This window comes from Salvelinus alpinus, unplaced genomic scaffold (genome assembly GCF_045679555.1).
Source record: "Salvelinus alpinus unplaced genomic scaffold, SLU_Salpinus.1 scaffold_41, whole genome shotgun sequence".
Classification (NCBI taxonomy): Eukaryota; Metazoa; Chordata; class Actinopteri; order Salmoniformes; family Salmonidae; genus Salvelinus; species Salvelinus alpinus.
The window spans coordinates 699,414-722,717 of NW_027255982.1; the positions used below are offsets into that span (position 1 = coordinate 699,414).

A 23,304-nucleotide genomic window follows, 5' to 3' on the forward strand; every position below is an offset into this window, starting at 1 on the left:
TCGGGATGTAATTTGTGTCTGACTGCCCTAAGCAGAGCACTGATTATACAGAATATCCTATTCAAAGCGAGTTGTGATAAATACCTCCTGCCCAGTGATGGGGAAAGAACATTAGCGGTGCCACTGCTGCCATACCATGGGGTGTGTGTGGACTGCAACAAGTGTCTTGACTAGGTGGTATACAGCTATGACCGGAAAGTTACTTTTTCATAGCAGGTTAGGAGAATTTACACGAATTTACACAGCAGGTTGGAACAATTAACATGGCAGGTTAGGAGAATTAGGTTAAAGTTAGTGAAAAACCCCTCTCAACCTGCTACGAAAAGTCACTTCCGGTCGTAGCTGTACTCCATCTAGTCGCATCCGTGATTTCCCCTCCCTTTTCCTGCCTGGCTGCTGTGTATTCGCACCAATAATTGATGCGCTGCGCATACTGTTGATTGTTGGACTGCACCATTCGCCTCGCCGCCGCCGGGGAAAATGTAATCCGAGCTCTACACAGAAACTGGCGTTGTAAAGGCTCTGAAGAGGGCATGGCCCTCCCCTTTCTCCCCTAGCCACTCCTCCCCTTTCTCCCGAGTTGCAACTTCCCCTTTTTTATCATCCCTCTCTCCTTGCTCATTATCCTCGCTCGTGCAGTCCTGTGGAGCAATCGGTAGTGAGAGCCTCCTAGCTACATCGTTCTGTATTTGAATCGTTACTGAGAAAAATCAATCGGTGTGGCACGGACGGAGCTATTCCATACCGAGAAATCTACTACACCTACCGTCAAGCACGCACGCCGGTGACGTGCTCGAGCATGTCCACATCAGAGATTGTCACGGATCTACCCGCGAGCACCCTGCCCTGCTCTCCTTTGCGCTGCGTTTCTACCACTCTGACATATTTGGGATTCAACGATTCGCAGTGAAGGAATAGGAAACCACAGCCGGATTACCAAACATGGGTTTCTACGGCACTTTAAAGATGATTTTCTATAAAGTGAGTAGGCTTTCTACGTCTGTATGCATCATCATGCCGCACAATCTTGTTGTCATATCGTTGCGTGATTGACATATTGACCAAGCGCCTGGGAAATAATTTTCTGGCTGTTGCGAATCGAATGGCTGAAAAATGACGCGCGGCTGTATACATCAGCAGATTGTATGGGCAGGCACTGCAGAGGATGAACGGGAACAGCAGGGAAATTATGCGGGGCTCATATCATAGCCGATTTGATTCATAGTTTAGAATGACAGAGATTCATACTGAGCACACCGGTTCTCGTTTTCATTGTTATGACATTCAGTGTACAGGGATGTCGCCAACAGAATAAATAAAGGTTACTTATGAAATACATTGGGTTTTATGCATAGGCCTATTGCGTAATAATTACACGTGAGGTTTGCTGTCGTAGCTTCACATTTTCCCACTGTAATATTTGAGCAATGAGTATTCATTCCTTTACCATGGATTATGCCCGTTGAAAACGCGGTGACCCAGCCTATCTGCCCATCAATTAACTGCACTTGCGTGTCACACTGACCGTGTGAGCAGTGTGTTCCTTTGCATCACGGCATATTAACCAATAGGATACAATGTTACACTATTTACCCGCATAGAGTGCTTTAACATCAGAAGGAATGATTAGACTAGATACTTAGTTTTTGGATGTGTTTATGGAGGATGGAATTTTCCTCCCTTTTTCGCATAGAATATAACCTCCATTTCCAGGTTATAGTGAGCAATATGTTGTTTTTTTTATCATTACTTTTAGGTTAGCTTGTAGCTATTCTGTTTCCTATTCTAAATATTTCCCTTGGTCTGCCTATGTGTTATGCATCAGGCTATTATATATGCAGTTGTGGGCATCTTGTGTTGCCAAGTGACTCACTGCATAGTTACCTGTAGGCTATCTGATTTGTATCTGTTGAATTGCCTGTTGAAGAGAGTATATTCCTTACACTGTAGACTTGCTTGAGGCTTCAAGCACAAATTGTGGGTCACTGTGTCAGGCTGCTGTGTATAAGGCAAAACAACCTTAAAACAGATTTTTATTCATCATAGTATGTCATCCAGAAATGTACGCTAATTGTGGTGGAATGTTTCATAGACTTTGGTGATGAGGTTGAAAGACTGCAAGTCGTTTGCTGCAACCAACATCACAGCGTCTCTTAAAAGCGATTACGGTTTCAAGTGCGCATAACATTGACGAATGCGGTTGCTGATCCGCTTAATAACTTGGCTGTGTGGAAAGCGAGCCCTATGAGAGGCAATCAACCGGTATGAACTGAGCACACCGGAAAATCTGAATAACGTCTGTTACCGGGCAGCGGAACATCCCACACCTCCCGTGTCAGTGTCCACCATCGGTTACCGTTAAACAGTTTCGGCACGTCCTCCCGAAATTACGAAAGGGAACGTGCAGCTGTTGATGATTTAATGTGGATCATATTATGTAAACAAATTGGGTAATCACTTCACATTCATTTGCACAAAATCCAAGGAGGAAAGTGCTGGCTAGTCAAATTGACTGGGCTGCTGGGGTTTGGATGCATTTCAGGTTTTTAATTAGTGGGATTAAAATGTGGACTGTTTTTGTGTTCAGCCGGGCAAGGCGTTTCCCACCTCTATTCGGATAGGATTTAAAATATGATAATGAGCCTTTCTGTTTATTTATTCCATTTCAAGAGGTATCAAGTAGGAGGCTATAATTTCATACCTAAATTATATTTTTCTGTCATTTACTTTGAGCTCCTGTTGTAGCAAATTATTTTCAGTGAGTAGCCGACTCTTCCTCTCATTTCGTATTCTCTCACATTCAATCGACTATTCTACAGAGTCGTATAATTTCATGCCTAGATGCTCTTTCTCTGCCAACCACTTAGCTGCTGTTATAGGGAGCGTGTTTTCTACTCTGAATTGAAGTTAGTGCTCAGTGTTGTCTTGTAAGAATTGTCTGTTTTAACCCCCCACAGGCACAGAGGGGGAGACTGGCTGCTTTTTCAAAGACTAATAGAAAATCCAGTTTGACTTTAATTTCTCTGAAAGCAATAGGTCCCTTTGCTATCTGTTCCGTGCAAATGGATATTATGGATGCCCCATCTCTTTCTAGTTATGTCCCAATTCTATTTGTTTCTCCAATGGAGATCTTGAAATGATTTCATGGCTGCTTGACATGGTAATTGAATAACTGTGGCGTGCACGGAGAACATTGTTCCAATTAGTTATATTTTCATAAGGTCTACATTTCAATGAGTAATGACACATTACAGTTGGTTTATCTGTCTTTTCAGACCGACGGGAGCATATCTTTATTTTGTCTATTATAAACTGGTTACCAACGTATTTAGAGCAGTAAAAAATAAATGTTTTGTCATACCCGTGGTATATGGTTTGATATACCACTGCTGTCAGCCAATCGGCATTCATTCACCACTCAGTTTATAATAAGAATGATTTCCCCAGATCTTATGACGTACGCTTTCATTCTCTCTTTTCAAAATGTCCTTATCTCTCTATCCAGCTCTCCTCCTCCTTCTCACAGTTAGGGAGGTCAGAGGTGTGAGACAGAGTGACTGATTAGTAGCTGTCTACAAACAACATTCTCCGTCTCGTCTTGGGTTACCTTTTCCCACGGCTGAAACACAAGAGACTGGTGGTTGCACTCTAATGTGTTTTCAACGCCTGCACTTGGGAGATTCCCTCGTCAGCCACCACCCCCTGTACCCCACGCGCGCACACACACACACCCCTACTCTCCCTAGTACTTGAACTGCCATTGTAGTGAGGTAATTCCTTGGAGAACAAGGGATTGGGGTTGAGAATGAATCCCCTAACAAGCAGAGAATATCTTATAAAAATCCAACCGCTTCCTCGAGAGAGAAAATATTTTAACTAGATGGAAAGCACATTGGTGAATCTTCCGTTCTTCACCAACATTTGGAATGTTGTTATTCTAGAATGATTTTATTCTACCATTTCTCTTCCAGAATCCCTTTTCATTGCCTTCTCTGCAGTGCATCCCATCAATCTCTTCTCAATGATTCTGATTCATTTATTGTCTCCTCTTACGTAGGTGTGTTCTGCTTTCATATGTTTGATCAGTTCTTGACCTGACCCGACTGTCTCGTCATCGCGCTGTGAACCATCCCAGTACGGGGCCCCTAATCAAAACCCAGCCAGCTCTTCACAAGAAAGAGGAACCAGAACCGCTTCCCTCAACTCAGTTAGACCACCACACACACACTGCGCCAAATGATCTGGTGGAAATCCAACTCTAATCAATAGTCTTTGATATCAGTATCGAAGGTTGGTCCTCCAATCAACTAGGCTACATCCCCAGCTGTCAAATAATAGGGTGTTGGGTAGAAGTTAAACGATCGTTTAAAGTAGGCCTCCCCATACAGACCTCATTGCAGTTCTATAGCCACATTGCAGGCTAGTCTATATTATCTATTTTTCTGTGGCTCCAGAATTGGCAACAAATTAAATATTTTGCATTCTGAACTTGTCCTTGACGTAGTTTCTGTCCGTCTCAGTGCATCTAGCTAGTGTTCCATGCATGTGTGAGTCCCGGCGGTCAGAGTGTAGTGATATGAATAGTTAATAGTTCATCTTGGTCTGTTATTATAGTCCAGTGTTTGTGGTGGACATTGCGTCTATTTGGGTTAACGTCCCATATAAAATAGGCAAAATCTCTGTTTATGTCATGATGTACCAGTCAGACACTACCAAAGTGGAGTAAAGCAAACACAACAGGAAAGAAAAGGCTTTGTCTTTCGAAACCCCCCGTCCTCTTTCCTAACCGGGCGTTCAATTCACCAGGTGCATAAAAATGTACAAGTACAAGTACATCCCCCAAAATAGTTTTATTCAAATGTCATTTTGGCCTCGGTGTGTGAGTGGACACTGAGGCCTTTTTGTTTTCTCCTGTTTAGATGGTCAGTGTCCAGGCTCTAACTATGCACCCACTGAGGCAGGAGAGGGTGTGTGGGGTTTCCCTTGAACCACCCGTGTATAAATCAGGCTATTCTAATCAAGGTATTCTTACTGGCGAAGGGTGCAGTCATTGCCCGTCCCATAGCATATACCTGCTCCCAAATCATTGTTTCAGTGAGTGTGTCTGTGTGTGTTCGTGTCCCCCGCTCTTTTGTGGAATCCCCCATGCCTGTCAGAGGCTCTCAGTATGGAATGCAACCTATTGGAGTGAAGCTCATCAGTGTAAAAAACTACCACACCTCAGCCCTGCCTTTTCATTGGCTTTGGCCTAATAAAAATAAATCATGTCTTTTCAGTTAGAGCCAACCTCTACCACACCTCACCTTGTTCTTTCTCTCAGCTAGAGCCAGCCTAGCCTGTGTTATGCAGCGCCATCATCTGCATTGAGAATGACTGAAACTTCAAAATTCTTTGTCTTTTTGTCTATAGGCTGAATAAGTAGGGAACCTTCGGCTTCTTGCTCATAATTTACGTTTGCTCACGTGGAAATGGTTGGTTCACGTGGAAATGGTTGGTTCCCGTGGCAAGGCAAGAGAACTATATCTGCATTTTGTTTTATTCTTGTGAGGCTGTGTGAACAAAAAGAACTACAGTTGTGTTCAAATCATTTTCTGAAGTAAACAGTCAGTGCTTTCCTGCTGTGAGCCTCAAAAGCATTCAAGTCAGCGTTTGTTTGCAGTACCAGTTATTCAACAACAAAATCGTTCTTTCCCTGTTCTCAAAGTGAGGCGCTGCTTCGTTCTACTCAGGAGTACAGCTTGTAAATGTTAATGGCAGAGATGACTCATATCTTCTGTCTTTGAGGAGAAGTAATCTGGAGAGTGAGGCAGCAATTATCATTTACACTCTAGCCAGGTCTCATCTTTCACCAAATGCTAGGTTGCTGCAGGGAGGTTTTTTAGTTTTGGGCCCTGTCATTATTTTCTTATAGAGGGGTGCAAGAACGAAGGAACGTGCGCACGCACACAAGGGTGTACGTCTGTGGTGTCTGTCTGTGGTGTCTGTCTCGCTCTACTGCCTCCTAACATCTCTTCTCCTTTCTCTCCTTTCACCTCTTTTGTTTTGCAGATGAAGAGGAAGTTGGACCATGGCCCAGAGGTCCGATCCTTCCCTTCAGGAAAAAAGCCCTGCAAAGGCTCCGAGTATCCAAGGTAAAGCCCCCCCCCCCCCCCCCGTACCTACCTCGACCTACCCTGTTATCCAGTATCCAAGGTGAAGAACCAACCCCCTGTTCCCACCTTCCTACCAGTTAACCAATAGATTTAGCCTTCCTACCCAGTAGACCAGCAATGCAAATGGTAAAGAAACCCTGACCCATTTGTGTTGTATCACAGACAGGATCCAGCAGGCAGCCCCAGTTGTCCCTGTAAGTCAGAATATGATGTGGTTATTCACACTAAGACATAATCCTCATTAGAAGTGCTCACCGCAGCGTGTTCTTTGCCCATTAAAGTGTACTTCATGCCTTCCTGAGGATCCTGACTAAGCACTGCTGCCTCACTCATTGGCAGCACTGTGCTGCTTCTGCAGCCTTGTAATTGCCACACGTTGGTCTAGCTCTCAATCCCGTTAAAAATAAACGCATTATGAAACAGACCTCACTCTCTTACCACATACTTCTGTCGCTAAGCAGAACGGCGTGAGGAACTGCTGAATGGTTGGTTTGGCATTTGGCTAGTACCGAATGAGCGCATGCCTAGTGGCTTCCCTTTGGGGGGGGGGGGGGGGGGGGGGTTGACATTGAACTTAATTCTTTGGAACTATGTACACTTTGAAGTCTCAGGGTGAGAGGCACACTGATAGAAATCCCCCTAAAATTCACATTCCAGAATTGATCTGCACCTCAATAGCAGTTCTCTTTCCCCTAAATCAAGTCGATTTCAAATCTTTTTAGTTGAATAAAAACAAGTTAGTAACCCAAACCAAATTGAATCAAGCTTGTGTACAGATGCATTTAGTTGATTAATGATAATGGAAACATGGGAATAAACAGCTGGTTTCAGTTCCAGAGAAACACTCTGGTTCATATTTATTCATGCACGGCGTACTGAAACATTTAGCAACGGAACATTTTATTGAACGTTTCTTAATTGACGTTCAGGTAGTACCTTCCCGTTTCGTGCCTAGTGAATACGACCTTGGTTTCAGTTCAATTCCAGAGAAACTGTTACGTTGAGAAGAGAGCAGGGTGTATTCACTAGGACCCAAACGGAAGCAAACTAAGTCAAACGGCTAGGAACCTACCTGAATTTGCCCAATAGATCACTCTGTTTGCGTTGCAAAATGGTTTGCTACGGTGTGCACTAATGAATACACCCCAGCTATAGAAACCCAGTTAATCTCCTCTTGGCAGAGACCCAGGGTTGTTTCTCTCATTAGTATCTGTTGTTTGCTTCTCCATCCAACTTTTGTACTCCTTCTCACTGCTATTGTAATTAGTGAGCGGAGCGGAAGATAACTGCAGAAGCTGATAGTGCTGCAGCACCTGCACTTTGCCCGCTTTTGAAACTATTCATAATGTCCTCCGTGTTCCTCGCTATCAATATAACCCTCGTGCTTCTCCTCAGAAGAACAGGAGAAATAGTTTTTCTTCAGTATAGTGTCTGGGTATCTTTTTCTCATGATTTTTTTTTCCTTTTTTTTCACGTTCTTACTCTCTCCCTCCCCATCTCTCCATATTTCTCCCCACAGTGCTACAGGGCTGGTCCCCTACCCAGCCACCCCCACCACGTTTGGGCACATCAGGACAGCTAACGGTCAGGGGCAGCAGAGGCGGCGTATCACCTCCATCCCTTCTCCCACAGGACTCCAGGAATGGCTCCGGACATTTCAGGTGAGATAGTTCCCACTTTCCACCTCCAATGTCTTCCTGTCACGTCCATCCTCCCCTTCCTAGTGGCCATTTCAGGTGAGTTAGTTCCCACCCCCTAGCTCTCAGTTCCTAATTGGCCTCTGCTCCCTGAGGAGTGATGGTTATAACTAAGTAACTAATTAATTAGGTAGTTCCTAGTTCCTCCAGAGTTCCTCCCAACTCCTTTGTTACATACGTCTTCCCCCCTCCCTTGGGTGTCTTCCTTCGGAGCCCTGGAGCGAGAGAGCTCATCAAAAAGCTGATGTTGCGCCCAATCAATGTTTCCTCAAGCCTTGAAGGTAATTGCTGCCTTGATGTTTTGGCCCTCACATTACCATATGCACTGTAGCATGGGATAGGAATTAGCCTACCTGTTTAGAATACAGGCTCCAATATTGTATTTGTGCAGCCAACGCCCGATGTGTACTATGTCAACAGTTGAACAGATGTGATCTTTGTTCAGGTAATCCTTTCAAAGCCACATAGTATTTTAGGCCAGTCAGCTTCGTATGACATATTAGCCTATGGTCGAGTTCTAACGTCACAGCCAATAGTCAATAGAGAAATCCTTTTGTCTTTCAGGTACTTCCTGTAGTGCCCCAGGTCAGAAGGAGTTTATTATATAGGGAATAGGGTGCCATTTCAGGCACGGCCGTAATGTTCCTTCTCTGCTTTTTGATTGGGCAACAAAAGCCTTGTGTTGAGGCAACTACATAATGATGACTAGTGCTCAGACATCTGAGATTTGTTTCCAGCATTTTGTTAATATCAAATTCATCGTCAGTAAGCACCCCTTTTCACCCGAAATGGGAACAATGCTGAGTTTATTTGACTTGGCAACCAACTCGCTGTAATGCTGCTGCCTTCTTCGCTAAAGTTTTTTACAGCAGGCTTTGTGCCTGCATTGACTTTGCCAGTCATAAAGGCCAAATCTTTGGGGAAATAAACAGGAAAGAAATTAGAGCTTTAGCTCTGTCTTCAAAGCATTCTCTGAAGGTAATGGCTGCATAACCGCAACAAAATGTCAAGAAATCTTTTATTCGAACAATGGCAATTTGCTAATAACATTCCTGTCGGCAACATCGTTCTGCTAATATTGCGGTGATTAACTTTCTTCACGTCTCTGTTTGGTGAATAAACCAGTTTACTGGTATTGTGAAATGTAATCCCATCCTGTACCGATTTACAGCCACAGAAGCCAGACTGCAGCATAGAGATGTCAGGCCAAGTTCATTAACAATTGGATGCCTGTAAGTCTTAATTCAGGATGTGAAGATTCCGCAGCTGTTTAGAACAATGTTGCGTTCAAGGTCGGTCTTTTCCGCTCTGTTTACTTCTGCAACAACTACCTCTAAGATCAGTAACCTGTCTCTCCGGGACATGGCACGGCATCAAACAATTCAGTCAGACATCCGTTGTCAAATATTGTAACATTGCATTTATCGCTTAATCGTTCCCAAAAACCACTAATCCTGTGAAATAGCTTGTCCATGTGAGAACTCGCCCTCTGTGTGTGGGTTTTTGACAGAGCGGGAGAGAGAGACTATTGACGTAGTTCACCTGCTATGGCCCCATTTTTGCCTTTCGTCTGACAGCCCGTATTAGACGCAGCTAAACCCACCAACGTGCATTCTGTACATTCTCTTTCCTGTCCTGGCATGCTCAGCCCCTTTGTGCTTCCTGTGGAGTGAGAGAGAAATTCAATGAATCCTCTTTAAGAGGTTTTAAGATGAGTCTAGCCAGAAAATATGCTATCCAAATGTCATAACACTGGAAAGAAACATGGTGTTATGTCGTGTGGTTGAAAGCCAGGGTTGACTGACCCATGCTTTGTAAACAGTGCCTTCATTCGGTGCATTACCCGCCAAGCATAAGCAAGCTTTGTAGCTAGCGGTGTTTCTACCCAGACAGCTAATTCCCAGAGGCATAACCAATGGGTGTTAAGTCGCCTGCCAGCCAGCGCTGAGTAACCACTCAGTAATCCAACCCTTTGCCCTGGTTCGAGGAGTACTGCTTTGAACCCAACTACCAGCACAGCCAGCTCCTCCGGTGGCGTCAGTCTAACTGCCAAATTACAGATGCTTTACATGCCCAATGCTTTCCATCCTCCATGCCTCCCTCCATCCTTCTCTCTTATAATCACTGTGTTACATTTGAGCGCTCTCCCAAAGGAAAACGACGTTGGCCCCAGCATCTAGACACTTGGTCTAGTTACAACTACAGCCCTTGCTAGCTAAGCTCCACAGTTTGGCTTTGAGCTTCAGGCTGTGAGCGGTGCTGAATATTCAGCCAGGAGAAATCCCTCACGGCGCCTAGCTAGGTAATAACAGTGCTGATGAAGGCCAGGCGCTTGATGTGGAAATGGCCTTTTAATGTGCCTGTTGCCAGTGTAGTTGCCCTGCCTCACGCAGGAAGCGGCGCAGGTCCTAATCCAGGCACTTGTCATCTCCCGTCTGGATTACTGCAACTCGCTGTTGGCTGGGCTCCCTGCCTGTGCCATTAAACCCCTACAACTCATCCAGAACGCCGCAGCCCGTCTGGTGTTCAACTTTCCCAAGTTCTCTCACGTCACCCCGCTCCTCCGCTCTCTCCACTGGCTTCCAGTTGAAGCTCGCATCCGCTACAAGACCATGGTGCTTGCCTACGGAGCTGTGAGGGGAACGGCACCTCCGTACCTTCAGGCTCTGATCAGGCCCTACACCCAAACAAGGGCACTGCGTTCATCCACCTCTGGCCTGCTCGCCTCCCTACCTCTGAGGAAGTACAGTTCCCGCTCAGCCCAGTCAAAACTGTTCGCTGCTCTGGCACCCCAATGGTGGAACAAACTCCCTCACGACGCCAGGTCAGCGGAGTCAATCACCACCTTCCGGAGACACCTGAAACCCCACCTCTTTAAGGAATACCTAGGATAGGATAAAGTAATCCTTCTAACCCCCCCCCCCCCTTAAAAGAGTTAGATGCACTATTGTAAAGTGGTTGTTCCACTGGATATCATAAGGTGAATGCACCAATTTGTAAGTCGCTCTGGATAAGAGCGTCTGCTAAATGACGTAAATGTAAATGTAGTTAGCGGCCAGGTGCCTTGGGCTAACTGGCTTCTGTTGAGGGAATGTGTTATTCACTTGCGTACACATGACCAAAAGTATGTGGACACCTGCTCGTCGAACATTTCATTCCAAAATCATGAGCATTCATATGCAGTTGGTCCCTCCTTCGTTGCTATAACAGCCTCCACTCTTCTGGGGAGGCTTTCCACTAGATGTTGGAACATTGCTGCGGGGACTTGTTTCCATTTAGCCACAACAGCATTCGTGAGGTCGGGCACTGTTGTTGGGTGATTAGGCCCGGCTCGCAGTCGGCGTTCCAATTCATCCCAAAGGTGTTCGATGGGGTTGAGGTCAGGGCTTTGTGCAGGCCAGTCAAATTCTTCCACATCGATCTCGACTAACCATTTCTCTATGGCCCTCTTTGTCTGGCTGAAACAGGAAAGGGCCTTCCCCCAAACTGCCACAAAGCAGGAAGCACAGAATCGTCTAGAATGTCATTGTATGCTGTAGTGTTAAGATTTTACACTCTACGTGCTTCATCACTCGGCGGTCCCGTTCTGTGAGCTTGTGTGGCCTACCACTTTGCGGCTATGCCGTTGCTGCTCCTATATGTTTCCAATTCACAATAACAGAACGTACAGTTGACCGAGGCAGCTCTGGCAGGGCAGAAATTTGACGAACTGACTTGTTGGGAAGGTGGCATCCTATGACAGTGTGCCACGTTGTCACAGCTCTTCAGTCAGGTCATTGTACGGACAGTGTTTGTCTATGGAGATTGCATGGTGTGTTCTCGATTTTATACACCTGTCAGCAACGGGTGTGGCTGAAATAGCCGAATCCATTAATTTGAAGGGGTGTCCGTATACTTTTGTATATATAGTGTATGCATTGGCACACAAATATACAGTCTTCTACACCTATGCAAATTGGCTTCAAACACTTTTACATTCCACCACACTTCCAGCAAGCACCCTTGTATGCCAATACAACGCAACACACACTAAAAACAACTACTTTTACAATCAAGTACCATCAACACAACCAACATATAAAGTCCTCTCCATGTACTTCTCTCCTGACCGGTCCTGTGTATTCCACAGCTGGAGTAGTGTACCATCGACACATCCCATCTAACCCTGCTCTCCCTCGTCCTCCTGTGTGTTTTTCAGAGCTGGAGTGGCCCAGAGAAGCTGATGGCGCTGGATGAGTTGATCGACAGCTGTGAGCCCACGCATGTCAAACACATGATGCAGGTCATTGAGCCGCAGTTCCAACGCGACTTCATCTCCCTGCTGCCCAAAGAGGTGACAACCCCTTTATAGCGCTTTCTAACCCCTTCCTCCACCCTCTCTCTTTATAACCCCTTCCCCCTCCTCTCTCTCTTTCTAACCTTCCTCCTCCCTCTCTCTCTTTATAACCCCTTCCCCCTCCTCTCTCTCTTTCTAACCTTCCTCCTCCCTCTCTCTCTTTCTAACCCCTTCCTCCTCCCTCTCTCTCTTTCTAACCCCTTCCTCCTCCCTCTCTCTCTTTCTAACCCCTTCCTCCTCTCTCTCTCTTTCTAACCCCTTCCTCCTCCCTCTCTCTTTCTAACTCCTTCCTCCTCCCTCTCTCTTTCTAACCCCTTCCTCCACCCTCTCTCTTTATAACCCCTTACCCCTCCTCTCTCTCTTTCTAACCTTCCTCCTCCCTCTCTCTCTTTCTAACCCCTTCCTCCTCCCTCTCTCTTTCTAACCCCTTCCTCCTCCCTCTCTCTTTCTAAACCCTTCCTCCACCCTCTTTCTTTATAACCCCTTCCCCCTCCTCTCTCTCTTTCTAACCTTCCTCCTCCCTCTCTCTCTTTCTAACCTTCCTCCACCCTCTCTCTTTCTAACCCCTTCCTCCTCCCTCATTCTCTTTCTAACCTTCCTCCTCCTCTCTCTCTTTCTAACCTTCCTCCTCCTCTCTCTCTTTCTAACCTTCCTCCTCCTCTCTCTCTTTCTAACCTTCCTCCTCTCTCTCTTTCTAACCCTCCTCCTCTCTCTCTTTCTAACCTTCCTCCACCCTCTCTCTTTCTAACCCCTTCCTCCTCCCCTCTCTCTTTCTAACCCCTTCCTCCTCCTCTCTCTCTTTCTAACCTTCCTCCTCCTCTCTCTCTTTCTAACCCCTTCCTCCTCCTTCTCTCTCTTTCTAACCCCTTCCTCCTCCCTCTCTCTCTTTCTAACCCCTTCCTCCTCCCCTCTCTCTTTCTAACCTTCCTCCTCCTCTCTCTCTTTCTAACCCCTTCCTCCTCCCTCTCTCTTTCTAACCCCTTCCTCCTCCTCTCTCTCTTTCTAACCCCTTCCTCCTCCTCTCTCTCTTTCTAACCCCTTCCTCCTCCCTCTCTCTTTCTAACCCCTTCCTCCTCCTCTCTCTCTTTCTAACCCCTTCCTCCTCCTCTCTCTCTTTCTAACCCCTTCCTCCTCCTCTCTCTCTTTCTAACCCCTTCCTCCTCCTCTCTCTCTTTCTAACCCCTTCCTCCTCCTCTCTCTCTTTCTAACCCCTTCCTCCTCCTCTCTCTCTTTCTAACCCCTTCCTCCTCCTCTCTCTCTCTTTCTAACCCCTTCCTCCTCCTCCTCTCTCTTTCTAACCCCTTCCTCCTCCTCCTCTCTCTTTCTAACCCCTTCCTCCTCCTCTCTCTCTTTCTAACCTTCCTCCTCCTCTCTCTTTCTAACCCCTTCCTCCTCCTCTCTCTCTTTCTAAACCCTTCCTCCTCCCTCTCTTTCTAACCCCTTTCTCCTCCTCTCTTTCTAAACCCTTTCTCCTCCTCTCTTTCTAAACCCTTTCTCCTCCTCTCTTTCTAAACCCTTTCTCCTCCTCTCTTTCTAAACCCTTTCTCCTCCTCTCTTTCTAAACCCTTTCTCCTCCTCTCTTTCTAAACCCTTTCTCCTCCTCTCTTTCTAAACCCTTTCTCCTCCTCTCTTTCTAAACCCTTTCTCCTCCTCTCTTTCTAAACCCTTTCTCCTCCTCTCTTTCTAAACCCTTTCTCCTCCTCTCTTTCTAAACCCTTTCTCCTCCTCTCTTTCTAAACCCTTTCTCCTCCTCTCTTTCTAAACCCTTTCTCCTCCTCTCTTTCTAAACCCTTTCTCCTCCTCTCTTTCTAAACCCTTTCTCCTCCTCTCTTTCTAAACCCTTTCTCCTCCTCTCTTTCTAAACCCTTTCTCCTCCTCTCTTTCTAAACCCTTTCTCCTCCCTCTCTCTCTCTTTCTAAACCCTAAAGAAGTGAGAACCAAAGCCCCCTTACCACCTCTTTAACTCTCCCAACTGCACTCTCCCATCTCCCCATCCATCCATCCATCCATCCATCCATCCATCCATCCATCCCTGTTGCCCAAAGAGCTGAGAACTGAAAGCTCCCTGAGCTGTCTTCTTATCTCCACTTAACTCATTGGAAATAGCCTTAATGGCACCTTTCGGTGGGTGTGTCACCCTTCGCTCAAACTGAGGACTAATAACACCGGGCCAATGTGTCTCTGTTCGGGACTCTATGCTCTCAGGGGATCTATCTTAAACAGCCTCCTGTCACTCCTCAGAGAGGTCCTTATCAGAGTGACTGTCTGTCTGGCTCCTGTCTGTCAGGTGTGAGGGAGGTCTGGACGGGGAGGGGAAGAGGGGAGAGAAAGGCAAGGTGTGGAATCGTATGTAATGGGGGGAGGGAGGGAGTGAAGGGAGATGTGTGGGAAGTAGTCTGTAATGTTCCATAATGGTCTAAATAGCCTCCCCTCAGCTTGCTCCAGTGGCCAAGCCCCTTCAGACGGTGTTTGTTTAATAGAGGTTGGAGCATGAGGAAACCTGTCTTGCTCCCTCTCACTGTTACCTTGTTTCTTCCCGTTTAGCTGTTTCTGCTTTGCTTCCCATTTTTTCTCTCTTCTCTCTCTTTTCTCCTTCTGTCTTTTCTTCTCTCTTTTCTCCTTCTCTCACTCTTCTCTTTTTTCTCGCTCTCTTTTCTCTCTCTCTCTCGCTCTTTTTCTCTCTCGCTGTCTCTCAGGCTGGAGTGTGATAGGGTGTGGTAGGCACTAGGCCGAGTAGAGAAGCTCCAACAGACCAAACCCTGGGGGCAGTTCAGTGGTATCCATATATGGATGAGACTGAGACATGTAGTAAGACGAAGACACCCTGTAGTACCCTGTTATGTAACCAACTCAATACACAATCAGTGGTTCGGCTGTGCTGCATCGATGAAACACTTTCAAACGCTCTCAATTGCTCTGGATCGTCAATAATGGCTTGGGGATGAGGTGTGTTTGAGTTGTAGCGCACTGCTATTGAATTATAGAGCCCTGGTATTTTAGGAGGTGTGGGGTTGGTCAACTAGACCCAGACCACCCACTCTACCACGGCAACGCCTTTACGCTGTAAAATAACCTTCTCTCTCTCCTTCCCTCCATCCTTCCTCTCCTCCGTCAGTTGGCCCTGTACGTGCTGTCGTTCCTTGAGCCCAAGGACCTGCTGCAGGCCGCTCAGACCTGTCGTTACTGGCGGATCCTGGCTGAGGACAACCTCCTCTGGAGGGAGAAGTGCCGGGAAGAGGGTCAGTCTAGTCGCACTTAACCAATAGGAATCACTGAACCGGTATACGGGCATGACGGGCACAAGTACTGGCCGAAAGGAACATGCTGCAGTAGTTTCAGACCATGATTGACACCAGCATTGGCCAATATGATCCATCTTGAACAATGGTCAGACTAGATTGACAATGGCCTGAGCAAACGGTAGATATTCTGCTTTCTGACACAGTCTCGGACTGACACTGCTCCTCTCCTCTCATCTCTTCACAAGCAGGCATTGATGAGCCTCTAGCCTTCAAGAAGAGGAAAATCACCAAGCCGGGCTTCACCCACAGCCCCTGGAAGTGTGCGTACATCAGGCAGCATAGGATAGACACCAACTGGAGGAGAGGAGACCTCCGATCACCCAAGGTAGACATTTTGTCTTTGCTTCCCCTTATTCTCAACATTTTAAGCAATAAGGCACCTCGGGTTTTTGTGGTATATGGCCAATATACCACGGCTAAGGGCTGAGTCGTTGTATATTGGCCGTATACCACAAACCCCCGAGGTGTCTTATTGCTATTATAAACTGATTACCAATGTAAAAATGCATGTTTTGTCATACCCGTGGTATGCAGTCTGATATGCCACAGCTGTCAGCCAATCAACATTTAGGGCTCAAACCACCCAGTTTATAATATAGATCATTTTATTTGCGTTCATCATTAGCCCACAGTATTTAATTCTCCTTCAGTTCTCAACTTTGGAGTTGATGTTTTTTTTTTATAAAACTTAGAATCTAAAGCCTTTCTTTGTTCCTTATTAGACGGTTTCATTATATCTTAACACTCCCTTGAGACTCGTATGGATTTTATATAAAGCGGCTTTGAATTAGATCAGGCGTCCAAGTCGATAAGGCTCTTATGCTGGGTTTTATTGGAAGCCATAGGTGGGTCAGTTCTCAACCTCTCCTAAAGAAGATTTAGTTAATGGCAGTTCCTATAGATCGTTTTTTTTATGGTAGTTCTTCTCTAGAGCTCGACATGACCTCAATTCTACTTGTACATCAAACTGCTGTTTCTCTCCTGTTTTCAGAGTTTAAATTGAGCTTGACGAGCAAGGGAGAGTAATATGCCTCGTATGGCTAATTTCGCTCATTTCAAAAAGCCCTCAGGTCCTCTTGTGACTGTAGAAGGAGTGGCTGACGTAACCGTGGTTACCCCGCTTGCTCTTCACACTCCCCTGCGTCCGTCTGTAACGCGCTCTGTCATTTGCCGAGTCGGCAGTTCTGTGACCCCCCCCCCCCGTGTCCGTCAGCTGAGTTTACACACACATACACTCACAAGTCATTTTGAACGGGGGTCTCTGTACACCTGCAAAGCGCCTTCGTGACATTTACCTCGAGTCTTTGATGTCTGGAGAAATACAGTCTTGTCATTGTTCCTGTTTGGTTCTTGACATTTTATCTTATTCTCCTTCACTCCATCCTCTCCTTCTCCGCTGTATCCATCTCTCTTCCCGTTCTCTCCTCTCCATCCCTCCCTCCCTGTCATCCATCTCTCTCTCCTTCCCTCCCTCCCTCCTCTCCATCCCTCCATTCTCTCTAGGTGCTTAAGGGTCATGATGACCATGTCATCACCTGCCTCCAGTTCTGTGGTAACCGCATCGTCAGCGGCTCTGATGACAACTCGCTCAAGGTCTGGTCGGCTGTCACAGGAAAGGTAAGACTGTCACTCATCCCTCGCTCTCCAACCCCCATGTTGAAGCTAGTCCAAACCTTTTTGACTACAGAATGTAGAAAATCGCCGTTGTCTCAGTTGTAGACTGGTATGGTACTGGTATGTAGATTGGTATGGTTTGGTTCTGGGGATTATGAATAGGAGTTTAAAAAGTGATCGTGTCTCATTGGTTGTTCCATCCCACTGCATCTCAGTGTTATATGGAATGCATACGCATAGTAATGAGTTCCTATTCTGAAGGAACTCATTACAGCTCGTGTATTTCTCATTACCGTCTCATTGATCAGTAATGAAGCATGTTAGCAGGAAGTCAATCCACATGCTATGGCAGCTCTTTAAATGACTTGGTGTGTCTTCACTCAATACCTCAGATTCACGATCAAGGGTTTGTATTGAATTTTGCATTTAAGGTTTACTCAAATGCATAGGCTACAGCATACTGGAGATTTTACACAAATGATACCGCTTGACGCTCCAGAATCTCCCTGAGACCCTGACCAGATTGCAATTGATTAGTGACATCATTCAACATTGGCACATAACACCACCTGACTTACAATACTGCAGCATATTGTCTGGAATCCATTTTGTTCTCTCTTCCTCCTCCTGCATTTAGGTTTTGTCCCAAATGTCACCCTATTCTCTATGTAGTGCACTACTTTTGACCAGACACCTATGGGCCCTGGTCAAAAGTAGTGCACTACATAGGGGACAGGGTACCATTGGAGATTGAGCCTTAGCCATTGTGCGGAGAGCCAGTGAAAGATCTGTGTCGTCAGACAGGCGAGGGAGGGGCTGTTGGTATTCATGACTGCGACTGATGCGGTGACACGGGCCTTGTGTTGCTGGTTTATAGGGTCTACTAAAATGGTGGCGTTGGTGTGGGCCTCGCTGAGAGAGGGAGAGCAAGCGGGTAGGGAGGCTCAGGGAGTATTGTAAATCACCTCTTCCCTGGTCTTCGCCAACTCCATTTTCACTGGAGCGCTTAATGAAATTTCTCCTTTAGGACAAAGCTCTCTGGCTTTTTAAAGTGCAAGGAGAACGACTAAAGGGAAGGAACAACACGTTTCAGACGTGGTTCTATCCTTGCATGGAAAATTACAAATACACTCTGAATGCGTCAGTGGTGCCCAGGTGCATGAAACACTGAAGCACTGAAACAAGAAGCAGCATCGTGTCTCATAGCAGAAAATCTTCCTCCCTTTTGATTGAATTGGGCACTCAGCCAAGCAGTGATTATACAGTCTGTCGGTCTCTCTCAGCGTTGTGCTGATGTGAACAGATCAGTACCAAGGGCATCTGATAGTGAAGCCATGCGGATTGTCTCTCTTCCCACCACCACCATTAGGGTAATGTCCATCCGGATGACTTGTAACTCTCAGGTTAGTGCTGCAGTGACTTGCTCACACCATGCTGTGAAGACAGAGGTCAGAACAGGTGTGTGCGTGATTAGTCATCGTAACCCAGCAGGCTGGCCCGAGGCCATTCTTTTCCCACGTCCCACGATGCACCTGGGCTGGATCCACAAACACTGCCCCCACCCCTCCCTCCCTGCCGTGTGGTTGGTTGCTTTTTATGCCCCAACCAGCTGTTCCTGTGCCAGATTTGTTCATTTCATTATGACAGTCGAGGTGAGAGCTGTAGAAAGGTCAGCTGATCCTAAATCAGTTTGGAAGAATCTAGAGACCATCTTCGCCTGGGCCAGATTAGTTAGTTTGCTCTTGTTTGTTGAAGTCAGGACTGAAGCAATTTGAGCTGATCCTAGATCAGTCGTTAAAACCGCTGGTGGATAGATTTCCATTGCAAGAAGAGGAAAAAACAGATTTCCTTTATTCACTCTCTCTTTTGCTCTCTCGCGCTCTCTCTTTTGCTCTCTCGCGCTCTCTCTTTTGCTCTCTCGCGCTCTCTCTTTTGCTCTCTCGCGCTCTCTCTTGCCCTTATATTCACCATCAATCATCCCTCGCCGTGACAAGCCAGGCTTGTTTTGACCTGACCCCAGGATGACCCCTGCCAGGGAATAGTCCAGTGCTGCTACCGCATTCTTCTTCCTGATCCTGCTTCTGTTTCAACAGCAAATAGACATAATGTCTGCCTGGCTGCCAGACAGGACTGTAGCTTCTCTCGCTCTTCTCTTTCTTTGCAGATTGTCTGACCTTGGGTTGTGGGTGTTCTTATTTATTCTTACGTGTGTTATGCCTGTGTGTGTGTGTGTGTGTGTGTGTGTGTGTGTGTGTGTGTGTGTGTGTGTGTGTGTGTGTGTGTGTGTGTGTGTGTGTGTGTGTGTGTGTGGGAGTACGTGTGGGAGTACGTGTGTGTGTGTGGGAGTACGTGTGGGAGTACGTGTGTGTGTGTGGGAGTACACACGTGTGTGGGAGTACACACGTGTGTGGGAGTGTGTGGGAGTACACGTGTGTGTGTGTGTGTGGGAGTACACGTGTGTGTGTGTGTGTGGGCGCTCGCTTGTGTGTTTCCTCTCCTACCTTGGCGTTCCACTCCAAGTCCCAGCTTAAGTGGCGTAAACCTTCAGCCTCACCGGAGCTCAGGGAAGCCTATTCCTACCCAGCTTTCAGCAGCTAACATCCAGACTAAGGGCTTATTCACCGCTGGATCAATAGGAGATGGAGAGAAACCCACGCTTCAAAATGGACCTTGAAAGACATGCATTTCAGTCTTTCAAGTGATGTATCAATGCCAGGTGCTACTTTGAGAAGGTTTTCGCTCTGACATTGTTGTTTTACTGGGATATTTCAGAGGGACAATGTTGACTCCCTCTCTAGACTGGCCTCCATGTCCGTCTGAAGCATCTATCTCCAATTGATTTATATTTTTTAGTTCTGTTGTCCTTCAGCTGCGGCCCACAAGGTAACGTTCCGGACTCTTTCTGTTTGGTTTGGGGCCGCTTTTATTTTGGTAAAGATGAGCTGGCACAGACAGGAATGTCATACCTAGAGTGCTTTGAATTCCTCTGTCCCAAAAAGAATGTGCAGTCTGAATATGACTTCATTATCCCAGCCACTGGATTCAGTAGACCAAGGCTGTGTCCAAAATGGCACCCTATTCCGTATATAGTGCTCTACTTTTGGCGAGGGTTCTGTCCCTGACCGGTGGAGAGGGGAGTAGTCGAGTGAATGAAATATTCTGCTGAACATGTTCTAATGTAGAGAACAAACGCAGTGCAAAGCCTACTGTTTAGAACTCATGTTATGGACCTCTATTCCTTTTATGGCATGTTCAGTCCCCCAGTTGCATTTCTCAAAGTAGCACCTGGCATTGATACATCACTTGGAACAAAGACACGTGTCTGGTGCTGTAATGTCCCCATAGAGACATCAGATAATGGCTCTTCCACTGTAGTGGAATTTAGCCTTTCATGTCGACAATGAAAGATTCCGTCATTATCTAAGACTAGGATTGTTATTCTTGTCCTTTAGATACCAGAGGGTTTCCTCTCACTCCGTCAGTACTATCATACAGTATGGGAGTGAATCAAGACACCCCACTGTGAGCAATCAAGACATGATTGCACCGGCAGATTACTCTACAAACTCTTCCTTGACTCATCTCCTTGAGAGACTGGCTTGCGTCCCAAATGGCACCCTATGCCCTTAATAGTGCACTACTTTTGACCAGGGCCCACAGTAGGGCACTATAATAGGGCATAGGGTGCCATTTGGGAAGCACAAACCTGGAATTCCGCATTGCTCCGCGGTTAAGTAAGATAACAGGACGCCATTGGAGTTCTGTTAAAACCGTTTGCTTGGAGACTGAAGAAGAGGAGGCTAGAAACCACAATGCCGTGAAATGATGGTCTGGCTTAGACGGAGAGCTGCTTCGGTTTGTCTTCATTGTTGATGCTCTTTTTTTTTTTTTACATATTAGCATTTTGCTTACTGCAGCCCCAGACTTTAAATTGTCTGTTAGTTTTCCTCAGTCTGTCTGTCTTCAGTAGCCTAGCGATCAGATGTTGTCGTGGAATATGGTGCTGGCTACAGAGTCATGCACCTTTTGTCTTTGCTGTCCTTCACTTTCAATGAGCGCTGTCAAGCTTCGATCTACACACCCCAGTACACACACCCAGTACACACACCCAGTACACACACACAGTACACACACCCAGTGCTTCAAAGGCTGTCTGTCTGTGTGCTAGAGCAGTGAAAGTCCTTGTGCCCGTCAGCAGACAACTCTGCTGCCTGTCAGGCTGATCTAAAATGGCAGGCAAACAGCCTGGCAGGCAGGGAGATTCCCTCTATCACAGAGAGGAAAGGCATCTTCTGTTATGGCAGATGATACACACACACACTCTAGCTGTGTATTCCTGGTTCACCTTCACCTCAGATAATAACATGTGGAGCTCCAGACATGAGTGTATGCCTCATAATGAGGCCATTGATCTCCTTGTATATGAGACCTACATGTATTGAACTGAAGCAACACATTCAAGGTTTTAAAAATCCGACGGGTTTCGGCTGCATGGCCTTCGTCAGGGAGTACAAAGAAATAATACAATATCCTCTTTTGAACAGCTTTTCCAATTAGCCCTAATTAGAAGAGGGAGTGCTTACAAAATGGATTGGGCACACCTAGTAAGCAATACTATACCCATTAAAAAGTGAAATACTGTAGCTATGTTATCATAAAAATACAACTCCAAGATAGAAGTATCAGAACACTTTTAGAAAGGTAGTTTTTTTTAAACTTTTTCTTTTGAACATGCCATACAAATAAGGGCATTTTAATTAATTATATGAAGAGTGCCTTGGTCCTCCTTTATTTTTGATGACCAATTTACACCTTTTACCAAAGAGCACTTTCTGTCTACCAAAATGTACTATTGTGTACCTTAGTAGAGCTTCCCTTCTCCTCTTTCCACATTCAATGTTTATTTGATTGAAATCTAAAGTGGTTGTTCTGGTTGGGTCATGTCTCATCTTTGTAGACTGTGTTTTGACATGTGTGTCGTTGTGAGGGACTGTTAGCCTATGTTATTATGTTCATACTAATCGGCGTATCCAGACCTGGCATGTCCCCACTAGCTAGATGTGGAATCACAGCTGAGTGCGTGACTAACATGGATCAACGCCAGGTCTGTGTTGACCGTCAAACAGAAACTTCTGAGGCCGTATCATCAAGACCCAGGAATGCATGCGGAGGTCTTATCGTGTTGAGTTTACACCCTTCTCCTGTGTGTCACGGGGCCATTTGCACAGTGCTGGGAAAACCCTTGTTCTCTCGGTTTATTCACTTTATCTCTCCCTCATGGTCCTTGAAAGGACATCTCGCTTTTTCATGTTTTCCCTCCCTCTACTGCTCCCACTCTCTCCCTCCCTCTACTGCTCCCACTCTCTCCCTCCCTCTACTGCTCCCACTCTCTCCCTCCCTCTACTGCTCCCACTCTCTCCCTCCCTCTACTGCTCCCACTCTCTCCCTCCCTCTACTGCTCCCACTCTCTCCCTCCCTCTACTGCTCCCACTCTCTCCCTCCCTCTACTGCTCCCACTCTCTCCCTCCCTCTACTGCTCCCACTCTCTCCCTCCCCCACTCTCTCCCTCCCCCACTCTCTCCCTCCCCCACTCTCTCGCTCTCTGTACCTCTGAGTCATAATGAGATCTTGGGTAACCACCAGGTCTGTTCAAATGCAGGCGGCAGCAAGAAAAACACCTCTGTACTAGGACCAAAAAAAAGCAGATGCCGATTTTTAAAATGTATTTGTAATAATGACAATTACAACAATACTGAATGAACACTTATTTTAACTTAATAAAATACGTCAATAAAATCCATTTAGCCTCAAATAAATAATGAAACATGTTCAATTTGGTTTAAATAATGCAAAAAGAAAGTGTTGGAGAAGAAAGTAAAAATGCAATATGTGCCATGTAAAAAAGCTAACGTTTAAGTTCCTTGCTCAGAACATGAGAACATATGAAAGCTGGTGGTTCCTTTTAACATGAGTCTTCAAAATTCCCAGGTAAGAAGTTTTAGGTTGTAGTTATTATAGGAATTATAGGACTATTTCTCTCTCTACGATTTGTATTTCATATACCTTTGACTATTGGATGTTCTTATAGGCACTTTAGTATTGCCAGTGTAACAGTATAGCTTCCGTCCCTCTCCTCGCTCCTACCTGGGCTCAAACCAGGAACACATCGACAACAGCCACCCTCGAAGCAGCGTTACCCATGC

General features: G+C 46.1%; 1 protein-coding gene across 6 annotated transcripts in view; it reads left to right on the plus strand.

The window, feature by feature from the left end:
* LOC139567067 (F-box/WD repeat-containing protein 7-like) overlaps positions 1-23,304 on the plus strand; it is a 203,285-nt gene that overhangs the window by 167,021 nt on the left and 12,960 nt on the right. For 2 of the 6 annotated variants that reach the window (XM_071388516.1, XM_071388518.1), the window contains 6 exons: positions 6,049-6,131; positions 7,672-7,813; positions 12,048-12,182; positions 15,301-15,424; positions 15,676-15,812; positions 16,991-17,104. In XM_071388516.1, coding sequence (XP_071244617.1) covers positions 6,049-6,131; positions 7,672-7,813; positions 12,048-12,182; positions 15,301-15,424; positions 15,676-15,812; positions 16,991-17,104 — 735 coding nt within the window. Of the gene's footprint in view, positions 1-612; positions 982-6,048; positions 6,132-7,671; positions 7,814-12,047; positions 12,183-15,300; positions 15,425-15,672; positions 15,813-16,990; positions 17,105-23,304 lie in introns of those variants that run through there. The other 4 variants (XM_071388515.1, XM_071388517.1, XM_071388521.1 and 1 more) reach the window with 3 other exon arrangements.